General features: G+C 41.1%; 1 protein-coding gene across 2 annotated transcripts; it reads right to left on the bottom strand.

The window, feature by feature from the left end:
• Window positions 1-6,753: 6,753 nt before the first annotated feature.
• LOC116359706 (zinc finger protein Pegasus) lies at window positions 6,754-14,804 on the bottom strand. Of its 2 annotated transcripts, none has more exons than XM_031813022.1 (4): window positions 14,414-14,803; window positions 13,060-13,239; window positions 12,738-12,914; window positions 6,754-12,536 (listed from the first exon to the last, which is right to left on the bottom strand). In XM_031813022.1, the coding sequence occupies exons 2-4, from the start codon at window positions 13,187-13,189 to the stop codon at window positions 11,524-11,526; spliced, it is 1,320 nt and encodes a 439-aa protein (XP_031668882.1). In that variant the 5' UTR covers window positions 13,190-13,239; window positions 14,414-14,803; the 3' UTR covers window positions 6,754-11,523. The 2 variants fall into 2 exon arrangements, with proteins under 2 accessions (XP_031668882.1, XP_031668881.1); XM_031813021.1 differs by having other exon boundaries at window positions 10,358-12,536; window positions 12,738-12,917; window positions 14,414-14,804.

The following is a 14,804-nucleotide window of genomic DNA, read 5'->3' as shown; positions in this document are numbered from 1 at the left end:
TATGTTTTGTGTTTTTATGGGAAAAGGACACCTACCTTTCTATTTAAAGCTCTTTGGAAACCACATTCTACAGAGAATAAGAGGTGTTATTTCCTGGGGACAGAAAAGGCACTGCATCACAGGAATGAATGACCCGGTCTGTGAGAGCCAGAAATCTTGCTTTTTTTGTAGGTGACCAAATACTTATTTTCCACCATAATTTGCAAATAAATTCTTAAAAAATCCTACAATGTGATTTTCTGGATTTTTTTTCTCATTTCGTCTGTCATAGTTGAAGTGTACCTATGATGAAAATTACAGGCCTCTCTCATCTTTTTAAGTGGGAGAACTTGCACAATTGGTGGCTCACTAAATACTTTTTTGCCCCACTGTATATGGTTTTATAGAGGGCTGTTTGACAACATGTTGTACAATGTCCATGTATATGGTTTTATAGAGGGCTGTTTGACAACATGTAGTAAGTACAATGTCCATGTATATGGTTTTTGCATGATGGTCTCAAGTTAGGCGAAGGGAGGGAGGCCTCCTTAACGCGCAACAAGATAAATCCTCTTCAGCACCACGGACAGCACCAGCGAATATTCACTTATTTCATGATTTCTGTTTTGTTGAAATATAAACTATAGAAGAGTCCCTGTCAATTTGAATATTTTACTTCCTGTAAAGGCAACCTTCCCGCAGGAAACATATCACACAACTATGCCATCAAATAGTCTCTGCGTGACCTCTATAGCCCTCTCTACGTGACCTCTATACCCCTCTACGTGACCTCTATGCCCCTCTCTATGTGACCTCTATGCCCCTCTCTATGTGACCTCTATACCCCTCTCTACGTGACCTCTATACCCCTCTCTACGTGACCTCTATACCCCTCTCTATGTGACCTCTATACCCCTCTCTACGTGACCTCTATGTGACCTCTATACCCCTCTCTACGTGACCTCTATGTGACCTCTATACCCCTCTCTATGTGACCTCTATACCTCTCTCTACGTGACCTCTATGCCCCTCTCTACGTGACCTCTATACCCCTCTACGTGACCTCTATGCCCCTCTCTATGTGACCTCTATACCCCTCTCTACGTGACCTCTATACCCCTCTCTACGTGACCTCTATACCCCTCTCTATGTGACCTCTATACCCCTCTCTACGTGACCTCTATGTGACCTCTATACCCCTCTCTACGTGACCTCTATGTGACCTCTATACCCCTCTCTATGTGAGCTCTATACCTCTCTCTACGTGACCTCTATGCCCCTCTCTACGTGACCTCTATACCCCTCTCTGCGTGACCTCTATACCCCTCTCTACGTGACCTCTATGCCCCTCTCTATGTGACCTCTATACCCCTCTCTACGTGACCTCTATACCCCTCTCTACGTGACCTCTATACCCCTCTCTATGTGACCTCTATACCCCTCTCTACGTGACCTCTATGTGACCTCTATACCCCTCTCTACGTGACCTCTATACCCCTCTCTATGTGACCTCTATACCTCTCTCTACGTGACCTCTATACCCTCTCTGCGTGACCTCTATACCCCTCTCTACGTGACCTCTATACCCCTCTCTACGTGACCTCTATACCCGTCTCTACGTGACCTCTATACCCCTCTCTACGTGACCTCTATACCCCTCTCTACGTGACCTCTATACCCCTCTCTACGTGACCTCTATAGCCCTCTCTACGTGACCTCTATACCCCTCTCTACGTGACCTCTATACCCCTCTCTACGTGACCTCTATACCCCTCTACGTGACCTCTATACCCCTCTCTACGTGACCTCTATACCCCTCTACGTGACCTCTATACCCCTCTCTACGTGACCTCTATACCCCTTTCTACGTGACCTCTATACCCCTTTCTACGTGACCTCTATACCCCTCTACGTGACCTCTATACCCCTTTCTACGTGACCTCTATACCCCTCTCTACGTGACCTCTATGTGACCTCTATACCCCTCTCTACGTGACCTCTATACCCCTCTCTACGTGACCTCTATACCTCTCTCTACGTGACCTCTATACCCCTCTCTGCGTGACCTCTATACCCCTCTCTACGTGACCTCTATACCCCTCTCTACGTGACCTCTATACCCGTCTCTACGTGACCTCTATACCCCTCTCTGCGTGACCTCTATACCCCTCTCTACGTGAACTCTATACCCCTCTCTACGTGACCTCTATACCCCTCTACGTGACCTCTATACCCCTCTCTACGTGACCTCTATACCCCTTTCTACGTGACCTCTATACCCTTTCTACGTGACCTCTATACCCCTCTACGTGACCTCTATACCCCTTTCTACGTGACCTCTATACCCCTCTCTACGTGACCTCTATACCCCTCTCTACGTGATCTCTATACCCCTCTCTACGTGACCTCTATACCCCTCTACGTGACCTCTATAGCCCTCTCTACGTGACCTCTATACCCGTCTCTACGTGACCTCTATACCCGTCTCTACGTGACCTCTATAGCCCTCTCTACGTGACCTCTATACCCGTCTCTACGTGACCTCTATACCCGTCTCTACGTGACCTCTACGTGACCTCTATACCCCTCTCTACGTGATCTCTATAGCCCTCTCTACGTGACCTCTATACCCCTCTCTACGTGACCTCTACGTGACCTCTACGTGACCTCTATACCCCTTTCTACGTGACCTCTATACCCGTCTCTACGTGACCTCTACGTGACCTCTATACCCGTCTCTACGTGACCTCTACGTGACCTCTATACCCCTCTCTACGTGACCTCTACGTGACCTCTACGTGACCTCTACGTGACCTCTATACCCCTCTCTACGTGACCTCTACGTGACCTCTATACCCGTCTCTACGTGACCTCTACGTGACCTCTACGTGACCTCTATAACTATAGCCTCTGAAATCAGAAAGTCTGTTGTTCTAACTTCTTAATAACCAAATAATAAAAAGTCCTGTATTTACAACAGGCCTCTTAGTAATGGTAATAATGTAATATATTACAACAGGCCTCTTAGTAATGGTAATAATGTAATATATTACAATAGGCCTCTTAGTAATGGTAATAATGTAATATATTACAACAGGCCTCTTAGTAATGGTAATAATGTAATATATTACAATAGGCCTCTTAGTAATGGTAATAATGTAATATATTACAACAGGCCTCTTAGTAATGGTAATAATGTAATATATTACAACAGGCCTCTTAGTAATGGTAATAATGTAATATATTACAATAGGCCTTAGTAATGGTAATAATGTAATATATTACAACAGGCCTCTTAGTAATGGTAATAATGTAATATATTACAACAGGCTTCTTAGTAATGGTAATAATGTAATATATTACAACAGGCCTCTTAGTAATGGTAATAATGTAATATATTACAACAGGCCTCTTAGTAATGGTAATAATGTAATATATTACAATAGGCCTTAGTAATGGTAATAATGTAATATATTACAACAGGCCTCTTAGTAATGGTAATAATGTAATATATTACAACAGGCCTCTTAGTAATGGTAATAATGTAATATATTACAATAGGCCTTAGTAATGGTAATAATGTAATATATTACAACAGGCCTCTTAGTAATGGTAATAATGTAATATATTACAACAGGCCTCTTAGTAATGGTAATAATGTAATATATTACAATAGGCCTTAGTAATGGTAATAATGTAATATATTACAACAGGCCTTAGTAATGGTAATAATGTAATATATTACAACAGGCCTTAGTAATGGTAATAATGTAATATATTACAACAGGCCTCTTAGTAATGGTAATAATGTAATATATTACAACAGGCCTTAGTAATGGTAATTATGTAATATATTACAATAGGCCTCTTAGTAATGGTAATAATGTAATATATTACAACAGGCCTTAGTAATGGTAATAATGTAATATATTACAATAGGCCTCTTAGTAATGGTAATAATGTAATATATTACAATAGGCCTTAGTAATGGTAATAATGTAATATATTACAACAGGCCTCTTAGTAATGGTAATAATGTAATATATTACAATAGGCCTTAGTAATGGTAATAATGTAATATATTACAACAGGCCTCTTAGTAATGGTAATAATGTAATATATTACAATAGGCCTTAGTAATGGTAATAATGTAATATATTACAACAGGCCTCTTAGTAATGGTAATAATGTAATATATTACAACAGGCCTCTTAGTAATGGTAATAATGTAATATATTACAACAGGCCTCTTAGTAATGGTAATAATGTAATATATTACAATAGGCCTTAGTAATGGTAATAATGTAATATATTACAATAGGCCTCTTAGTAATGGTAATAATGTAATATATTACAATAGGCCTCTTAGTAATGGTAATAATGTAATATATTACAATAGGCCTCTTAGTAATGGTAATAATGTAATATATTACAATAGGCCTTAATAATGGTAATAATGTAATATATTACAATAGGCCTTAATAATGTAATATATTACAATAGGCCTCTTAGTAATGGTAATAATGTAATATATTACAATAGGCCTATATGATATTAATACTAAACTCAGTCTTCTTAGTAATGGTAATAATGTAATATATTACAATAGGCCTATATGATATTAATACTAAACTCAGTCTTCTTAGTAATGGTAATAATGTAATATATTACAATAGGCCTATATGATATTAATACTAAACTCAGTCTTCTTAGTAATGGTAATAATGTAATATATTACAATAGGCCTATATGATATTAATACTAAACTCAGTCTTCTTAGTAATGGTAATAATGTAATATATTACAATAGGCCTATATGATATTAATACTAAACTCAGTCTTCTTAGTAATGGTAATAATGTAATATATTACAATAGGCCTATATGATATAAATACTAAACTCAGTCTTCTTAGTAATGGTAATAATGTAATATATTACAATAGGCCTATATGATATTAATACTAAACTCAGTCTTCTTAGTAATGGTAATAATGTAATATATTACAATAGGCCTATATGATATTAATACTAAACTCAGTCTTCTTAGTAATGGTAATAATGTAATATATTACAATAGGCCTATATGATATTAATACTAAACTCAGTCTTCTTAGTAATGGTAATAATGTAATATATTACAATAGGCCTATATGATATTAATACTAAACTCAGTCTTCTTAGTAATGGTAATAATGTAATATATTACAATAGGCCTATATGATATTAATACTAAACTCAGTCTTCTTAGTAATGGTAATAATGTAATATATTACAATAGGCCTATATGATATTAATACTAAACTCAGTCTTCTTAGTAATGGTAATAATGTAATATATTACAATAGGCCTATATGATATAAATACTAAACTCAGTCTTCTTAGTAATGGTAATAATGTAATATATTACAATAGGCCTATATGATATTAATACTAAACTCAGTCTTCTTAGTAATGGTAATAATGTAATATATTACAATAGGCCTATATGATATTAATACTAAACTCAGTCTTCTTAGTAATGGTAATAATGTAATATATTACAGTTACTGTAACAAATGACAATAACATAAAAGTCCTTTTCAAGGTGTTAACATGTGACTCAAATTATACACTGAACAAAAATATAACCACAACATGTAGAGTGAAGGTCCCATGTTTCATGAGCTGAAATAAAGGACCCCCCCCCCCCCCCCCCCCCCCCCAAAGAAATCATTAAAAAACATATTTATCTCAAATGTTGTGCCCAAATTTGTCTACATCCGTGTTAGTGACCTTTTCCCCTTCGCCAAGATAATCCATCCACCTGACAGATGTGGCATTAGAGGATTTGGCAGTACGTCCAACCAGCCTCACAACCCCAGTGTGTAACCCTGCCAGCCCAGGACCTCCACATCCAGCTTCTTCCCCTGTGGGATCTGAGACCAGCCATCTGGACTGTTGATTAAACTGTGGGTTTGCACAACCATAGATATTTTACACAGGCTGTTAGAAACCGTCTCAGGGAAGCTCATCTGCTCGTTGTCCTCACCAGGGTCTCGACCTGACTGCAGTTCTGCATCGTAATCGACTCCAGTGGGCAAATGCTCACCTTCGATGGCCACTGGCCTCGCTGGAGAAGTGTTCTCTTCACGGATGAATCCCTGGTTTCAACTGTACCGGGCAGATCGTGTGTTTGGCATCGTGTGGGCAAGCGGTTTACTGATGTCAACTTTGTGAACAGAGTGCCCCATGGTGGTGGTGGGGTTGTAGTATGGGCAGGCATAAGCTACGGACAACGAACACAATTACATTTTATCGATGGCAATTTGAATACACAGAGATACCGTGACGAGATCCTGAGGCTCATTGTCGTGCCATTCATCCACCGCCATCACCTCATGTTTCAGCATGATAATACACAGCCCCATGTCGCAAGGATCTGTACAGAATTCCTGGAAGCTGAAAATGTCCCAGTTCTTCCATGGCCTGCACTCTCACCAGACATGTCACTCAATGAGCATGTTTGGGATGCTCTGGATCGACGTGTACGACAGCGTGGTTCCAGGTCCCGCCAATATCCAGAAACTTCATACAGCCATTTGAAGAGGAGTGGGACAACAACATTCCACAGGCCACAATCAACAGCCTGATCAACTCTATGTGAAGGAGATGTGTCACGCTGCATGAGGCAAATGGTTTGTCACACCAGATACTGACTGGTTTTCTGATCCACTCCCCTGTTCTGTTTGTTAAGGTTTGTTTGTCTGTATTCCCAGTCATGTGAAATCCATAGATTTGGGCCTAATGAATTTATTTATTAGACTGATTTCCTCATATGAACTGTGACTCTTTTGAATCTTTTACATTTTTGCATTTTTAAATGTGTAATTTTCTTCCGTGTAAATCAGAATCTACATATTTCTACCCTGTGGTGTTTCATATCATAACATTACTTTCTCCATAGTCCAATATAGAGAATTGATTGGGAGCCAATCCTACACATCCTAGATCACTGCATAGAAAACACCAGTCCAATACAGGGACCATTAGACACTCTGCTACATCAATCTATGTTTCCAGAAAACAAACAGGATGTGAAATATGAAAAACAAACTCCAGGCTCTGATCTGTGCAAATCATTTCCAATACTCAGGAAAGGGGTGGTGTTACGTTACTGTCTGTAAGGACCACAATCATTTCCAATACTCAGGAAAGGGGTGGTGTTACGTTATTGTCTGTAAGGACCACAATCATTTCCAATACTCAGGAAAGGGGTGGTGTTACGTTACTGTCTGTAAGGACCACAATCATTTCCAATACTCAGGAAAGGGGTGGTGTTACGTTACTGTCTGTAAGGACCACAATCATTTCCAATACTCAGGAAAGGGGTGGTGTTACGTTACTGTCTGTAAGGACCACAATCATTTCCAATACTCAGGAAAGGGGTGGTGTTACGTTACTGTCTGTAAGGACCACAATCATTTCCAATACTCAGGAAAGGGGTGGTGTTACGTTACTGTCTGTAAGGACCACAATCATTTCCAATACTCAGGAAAGGGGTGGTGTTACGTTATTGTCTGTAAGGACCACAATCATTTCCAACACGGCTACAACTGTTACGTGAAATACTTTTAAATACTTTTTAAAACAGGTTCAGAAGAATACTTTGGCCTTTTGATGCAGTACGATTTATCCAAGTCCGAATGATTAGTCTCCAACGCAAATGGTATTTATGCTACAGATCATTGTTGATTTAGGAGGTATTAGCTAAAGAGCACCAGGTAATATAAATCAGTAAGGCTGAAGGTAAGAAATGATGTGATTGGCAGAAACAGAGGATGTCTGAATGTGGAACAGAGAACACATGGAATCAACCGGAATGTGGAACAGAGAGAGAACACATGGAATCAACCGGAATGTGGAACAGAGAGAGAACACATGGAATCAATCTGAATGTGTAGCAGAGAACACATGGAATCAATCTTAAAGTGGACCAGAGAACACATGGAATCAACCGGAATGTGGAACAGAGAACACATGGAATCAATCTGAATGTGGAACAGAGAGAGAACACATGGAATCAATCTGAATGTGTAGCAGAGAACACATGGAATCAATCTTAATGTGGACCAGAGAACACATGGAATCAACCGGAATGTGGAACAGAGAACACATGGAATCAATCTGAATGTGGAACAGAGAACACATGGAATCAACCGGAATGTGGAACAGAGAACACATGGAATCAACCGGAATGTGGAACAGAGAGAGAACACATGGAATCAATCTGAATGTGTAGCAGAGAACACATGGAATCAATCTTAATGTGGACCAGAGAACACATGGAATCAACCGGAATGTGGAACAGAGAACACATGGAATCAATCTGAATGTGGAACAGAGAGAGAACACATGGAATCAATCTGAATGTGTAGCAGAGAACACATGGAATCAATCTTAATGTGGACCAGAGAACACATGGAATCAACCGGAATGTGGAACAGAGAACACATGGAATCAATCTGAATGTGGAACAGAGAACACATGGAATCAACCGGAATGTGGAACAGAGAACACATGGAATCAACCGGAATGTGGAACAGAGAACACATGGAATCAACCGGAATGTGGAACAGAGAACACATGGAATCAACCGGAACGTGGACCAGAGAACACATGGAATCAACCGGAATGTGGAACAGAGAACACATGGAATCAACCGGAACGTGGACCAGAGAACACATGGAATCAACCGGAATGTGGAACAAAGAACACATGGAATCAACCGGAATGTGGACCAGAGAACACATGGAATCAATCTGAATGTGGAACAGAGAACACATGGAATCAACCGGAATGTGGAACAGAGAACACGTGGAATCAATCTGAATGTGGAACAGAGCAGAGTAAATTACAGAGTGAAATCATGTCTAAGCTGAAAGCATCAATATGCACAGATGTCATTCACTTCAAGCCGTTGATATAATATTACGTTTTTACACTCACAATAAAGTGAGACACCCCTATACACAATGTATAACAAAGCCTGTCTGTTTGTCAATGTTGATGAGCACCTGTTTGGACCAATGGGCTTGTTCATGCTTCATGCCTTAACTCCTCACGCCATTTACACAACACTGTATATAGACTTTTTCTATTGTGTTTTCGACTGTACATTTGTTTATTCCATGTGTAACTCTGTGTTGTTGTTTATTCCATGTGTAACTCTGTGTTGTTGTTTATTCCATGTGTAACTCTGTGTTGTTGTTTATTCCATGTGTAACTCTGTGTTGTTGTTTATTCCATGTGTAACTCTGTGTTGTTGTTTATTCCATGTGTAACTCTGTGTTGTTGTTTACTCCATGTGTAACTCTGTGTTGTTGTTTATTCCATGTGTAACTCTGTGTTGTTGTTTATTCCATGTGTAACTCTGTGTTGTTGTTTATTCCATGTGTAACTCTGTGTTGTTGTTTACTCCATGTGTAACTCTGTGTTGTTGTTTACTCCATGTGTAACTCTGTGTTGTTGTTTATTCCATGTGTAACTCTGTGTTGTTGTTTACTCCATGTGTAACTCTGTGTTGTTGTTTATTCCATGTGTAACTCTGTGTTGTTGTTTATTCCATGTGTAACTCTGTGTTGTTGTTTACTCCATGTGTAACTCTGTGTTGTTGTTTACTCCATGTGTAACTCTGTGTTGTTGTTTACTCCATGTGTAACTCTGTGTTGTTGTTTATTCCATGTGTAACTCTGTGTTGTTGTTTACTCCATGTGTAACTCTGTGTTGTTGTTTATTCCATGTGTAACTCTGTGTTGTTGTTTACTCCATGTGTAACTCTGTGTTGTTGTTTACTCCATGTGTAACTCTGTGTTGTTGTTTATTCCATGTGTAACTCTGTGTTGTTGTTTATTCCATGTGTAACTCTGTGTTGTTGTTTATTCCATGTGTAACTCTGTGTTGTTGTTTATTCCATGTGTAACTCTGTGTTGTTGTTTATTCCATGTGTAACTCTGTGTTGTTGTTTATTCCATGTGTAACTCTGTGTTGTTGTTTATTCCATGTGTAACTCTGTGTTGTTGTTTACTCCATGTGTAACTCTGTGTTGTTGTTTACTCCATGTGTAACTCTGTGTTGTTGTTTACTCCATGTGTAACTCTGTGTTGTTGTTTACTCCATGTGTAACTCTGTGTTGTTGTTTACTCCATGTGTAACTCTGTGTTGTTGTTTACTCCATGTGTAACTCTGTGTTGTTGTTTATTCCATGTGTAACTCTGTGTTGTTGTTTACTCCATGTGTAACTCTGTGTTGTTGTTTACTCCATGTGTAACTCTGTGTTGTTGTTTATTCCATGTGTAACTCTGTGTTGTTGTTTATTCCATGTGTAACTCTGTGTTGTTGTTTGTGTCGAACTGCTTTGCTTTATCTTGGACAGGTCACAGTTGTAAATGAGAACTTGTTCTCAACTTGCCTACCTGGTTAAATAAAAGGTTACTTTTAAAAAATAAGAAGTGACTTTCTTTAAATTCTCAGACGGCACCGAGGAGGACACGTGATAAATGTCTCCAACCTCCAGATTGCTTTCTTTAAATTCTCAGACGGCACCGAGGAGGACACGTGATAAATGTCTCCAACCTCCAGATTGCTTTCTTTAAATTCTCAGACGGCACCGAGGAGGACACGTGATAAATGTCTCCAACCTCCAGATTGCTTTCTTTAAATTCTCAGACGGCACCGAGGAGGACACGTGATAAATGTCTCCAACCTCCAGATTGCTTTCTTTAAATTCTCAGACGGCACCGAGGAGGACACGTGATAAATGTCTCCAACCTCCAGATTGCTTTCTTTAAATTCTCAGACGGCACCGAGGAGGACACGTGATAAATGTCTCCAACCTCCAGATTGCTTTCTTTAAATTCTCAGACGGCACCGAGGAGGACACGTGATAAATGTCTCCAACCTCCAGATTGCTTTCTTTAAATTCTCAGACGGCACCGAGGAGGACACGTGATAAATGTCTCCAACCTCCAGATTGCTTTCTTTAAATTCTCAGACGGCACCGAGGAGGACACGTGATAAATGTCTCCAACCTCCAGATTGCTTTCTTTAAATTCTCAGACGGCACCGAGGAGGACACGTGATAAATGTCTCCAACCTCCAGATTGCTTTCTTTAAATTCTCAGACGGCACCGAGGAGGACACGTGATAAATGTCTCCAACCTCCAGATTGCTTTCTTTAAATTCTCAGACGGCACCGAGGAGGACACGTGATAAATGTCTCCAACCTCCAGATTGCTTTCTTTAAATTCTCAGACGGCACCGAGGAGGACACGTGATAAATGTCTCCAACCTCCAGATTGCGTTCCCATTTATAGAAACATCAATTCCTCATTTCAAAGTAACACTCACTCTCTTAAGTTATATAATCAAATAAAAAACTACACAATAAAATCGAGATCAGAATCGCTCTGATCCCTGATTATCATAAACACGGGAATAAGTGCATGTTCTCTGTGAGACGACCAAACATCGTTCGAATTCATCTCTCTGGTTACTGTGGAAGTCAGTCACTGCGTGTGCTGCCCGCGAGCGAAGTGGCAGGCGAAGTCATACTTGTTCCTGCACTTACAGCCGCAGACATTACACTGGAAGGGGTTCTCGTAGCCGTGGCAACCCATGTGAATGGTATACATGATGTTGTCTGAGAAGTAGGTGTCGCAGTGCTGGCAGCTGTGCAGCATCTGTGGGTCTGGGTGCTGTGTGCTACCGAGCAGGGCAGGGGTACTGGGCTGGCTGTTACTAATGCTAGCTGAGCTGGTGCGTGTGTGTGCACTGTGCTCACTGCTGGGTTCTGGGTCCACAGGGCTGGGGCTGTAGTTCCTGCTATGGCCTGCAGGGGGTTGGAGGTCCTCGGGGCTGGTTGGGGAGGAGGTTTGGTGGTGGTGGTGGTGGTAGTGGTGGTGGTGGGCACCACTTTGACTGGTGGACAAAGATACTGACACTGCAATCGGTGCACCAGAGGCCTGCTGGATGAGGAACGGCTTGACGTCGTTACAGGACAGTCTGTCAGGAGACACGGGGGTCTGGTCCACTGGGGGGAGGTTGGACAACTGGCCTGCCAGCGTAGACAGCTGGTTCAGTGGATTATTGTCCACCATCATGTCACTGTTGACATCCCTGCTGGCTCCTCCCCCTCCTCCAGTCCCATGGTCCTTCACATCGCTCTCGTACACCTCGTGGTTCAGGTAGTCTGGTTTCCCCACCACCATGGAGGGAGGGCTGAAGTTGATGAGGAGGTGTCTGCTGTAGCCTCCCAGGCCCAGGGAGCTGCCACTCTTCTTCTGTAGGACGTTCAGCATCTTCTTGTTGGACAGGAAGGCGGGCAGCCCCGCCCCCTTCATGGGTAAAAGCTTGTGGCGGCGCCGGCGGTGGTGGGACAGGTTGCTGCGGTCGCTGCAACGGAAGGAGCAGAGGTCACACTTGTAGGGCTTCTCTCCCGTGTGGGAGCGCATGTGGGCCTCAAGGTGGCGCTCGTAGGCAGAGGCGAAGGGGCACAGCTGGCAGCGGTGAGGCTTCTCTCCTGTTAAATCAACAAAGAGGGAATGTTTAGGTTTATTTGAACATCTCGGCACAACTCCAACATCCATTCAAATGTAACGTCACACAATATAAATACAAGTTTAAAAAATGTTTAGATCCTAACTATATGGGTTGGTGCAAAGGGGGCGGACTGACCATCTGGCATGTTGGGCAAATGCCAGATGGGCTGGTCCATTTTTACCTGTGTGAATTCTGATGTGCTCTATCAAGCGAGCGGTGCCTTTACTGGCGTAGCTGCAGTAGCTACACTTGAGCTTGCCGTCGAAAGTCCTCTGAAAGCCGTCCACCAGCAGCCCAGAGCTGTCGTCCAGAGAGACTTCCACCGACCCATTGTGATGATCGCTGTCTGGGAGAGCTGCTACTACCGGGAGAGGAGACGACAACACACAGAATTAAATAGATACTTTACAGTCAGCGATTAAAAAAAAATATATATATATATATATATATATACATCATAAGTTAAAAGTAAATTACTCTGATAGTGTTCATAACAGTCTCACCAGCTTGGAGGTGGTCGGGCTCTATCTCCCCACCGACAGAGCCCGAGATCATGTTGACATGGTGTGTTTGCTGTGTCAGGTACTCTTGAAAGTCCTTTATGAAATCCAGAGGTTTTAGATCATCATCCATTTGGCAAGATGGGGTGTTATATGATGACTTCTGATCACTCCCCCCGAAACCTGTAAGATAAGGCAATAATATATATTTTTAAAACCTTTATTTAACTAAGCATGGCAGTTAAAGAACAAATTCTTATTTACAATGACAGCCTAGCTGGGAACAGTGGGTTAACTGCCTTGTTCAGGGGTAGAACGACAGACTTGTACCTTGACAGCTCAGGGATTTGATCTTGCAACCTTTCGGTTCCTAGTCCAACACTCTAACCACTAGGCTACCTGCTTGACGATTTAACATAATGAACCACATGATAATCACATTGTTACATGTATGCCATGACCTATAGCCCGATATTGGACTAAATGACCTAACGTTACTGCTTAGTCCAAAGAACTTAGATGTTCTGTTTAAGGGGCGACAGGGTAGCCTAGTGGTTAGAACGTTGGGCTAATAACCGGAAGGTTGCAAGTTCAAATCCCAGAGCTGACTGTCGTTCTGCCCCTGAACAGGCAGTTAACCTAGGCCGTCATTAAATATAAGAATTTGTTCTTAACTGACTTGCCTAAATAAAGATAAAATAAGGGCAAAACAGAACAGCCAAATACTCCCGTCTAAACGTGAATCGGTACGGTTCTTGAAATATATATCGCCCGAATTTTGATAGCACAACAAAATAATTTCACAAATGCTAAATAAACATTGTATGTAGTGTACAGTGTTTTAACCGCTGCAGCCGATAGTATTTTTCAGTGAAAACTGTTTGTGGCATCGGTCTTTCGTTTAGACACAGGTTAGATGCAAACGTGTAAATATGGCCGTGTGGGAATCTAACCCAATAAAGGCGTGTCAGTTTAACAACTTGTTTATTTTTTCGCCTGATATGAAAGATACGGTTATTATGATTCCAAAAACCGTACAGCTATGCGGTTAATGTTCAAACCGGCCGTCGCGGCTCTTATTAATAAAACTCCCCCCTTTACTGAAAACGCCTTCCTCCAGTGACTCTTTCAATGTAATGGAACTGAGAGTCATGATCAAAGACGAGCTATAACCATAAACCATTATGTGGGCAGTCAGTCACGATCATAAGTATGTTGTCACCCCAAAACATCTCATAACAGTGGCAACATGACACGCAGCATGTTGATACACCGCCCATAACTCCACTACTACCGGCGTTGCTCGTTAACGTTAGTTAATATCACGTTAGTAATGTGAGCTAGACATTTTACTTACCAGCTGGTCGTCAATCACAGCACCGTTAAAAAAGATATATACACGATAACTTACGCGTCCCCATCCGTTCTTATGTTAATTCTAAGACCGATGTCAAGATGGACATTTCAAACACGATCTAGACAATCAAAATATATGTGATGACAAGTTAATGTTATCTGGTTGTGCTAAAACAAAGAGAGAATGAGAGAGCAGGGAGCTCTATGTGTTATAGTAGCTATGCAACAGTAAAAGGACTCCCATTTCAGAAGCACAGAGCTGACTGTCAGTGAAAAGCTCCTAGTTGGAAATACAACAGCAGAAAGAGAAAGGGTTTGCCTAGAGAAACATCTTTATTTGATTAAAGATACCCTGCGTATATAAAATTGAAGACATGAGTAAAAGCTGATCA

This window comes from Oncorhynchus kisutch, unplaced genomic scaffold (assembly GCF_002021735.2).
Source record: "Oncorhynchus kisutch isolate 150728-3 unplaced genomic scaffold, Okis_V2 Okis04b-Okis11a_hom, whole genome shotgun sequence".
In the NCBI taxonomy this organism is placed as follows: domain Eukaryota; kingdom Metazoa; phylum Chordata; class Actinopteri; order Salmoniformes; family Salmonidae; genus Oncorhynchus; species Oncorhynchus kisutch.
This window is presented reverse-complemented; position numbering and strand designations above follow the sequence as displayed.

Excerpts from the sequence above, each read along its gene's own strand:
- LOC116359706 (XM_031813021.1), bottom strand. The coding sequence starts at position 13,189 with ATGGATGATGATCTAAAACCTCTGGATTTCATAAAGGACTTTCAAGAG. Across the intron at positions 12,918-13,059 it reads GCCCGACCACCTCCAAGCTG|TAGCAGCTCTCCCAGACAGC; the intron begins GTGAGACTGTTA and ends CTCTCCCGGTAG. Across the intron at positions 12,537-12,737 it reads GCACATCAGAATTCACACAG|GAGAGAAGCCTCACCGCTGC; the intron begins GTAAAAATGGAC and ends TTGATTTAACAG.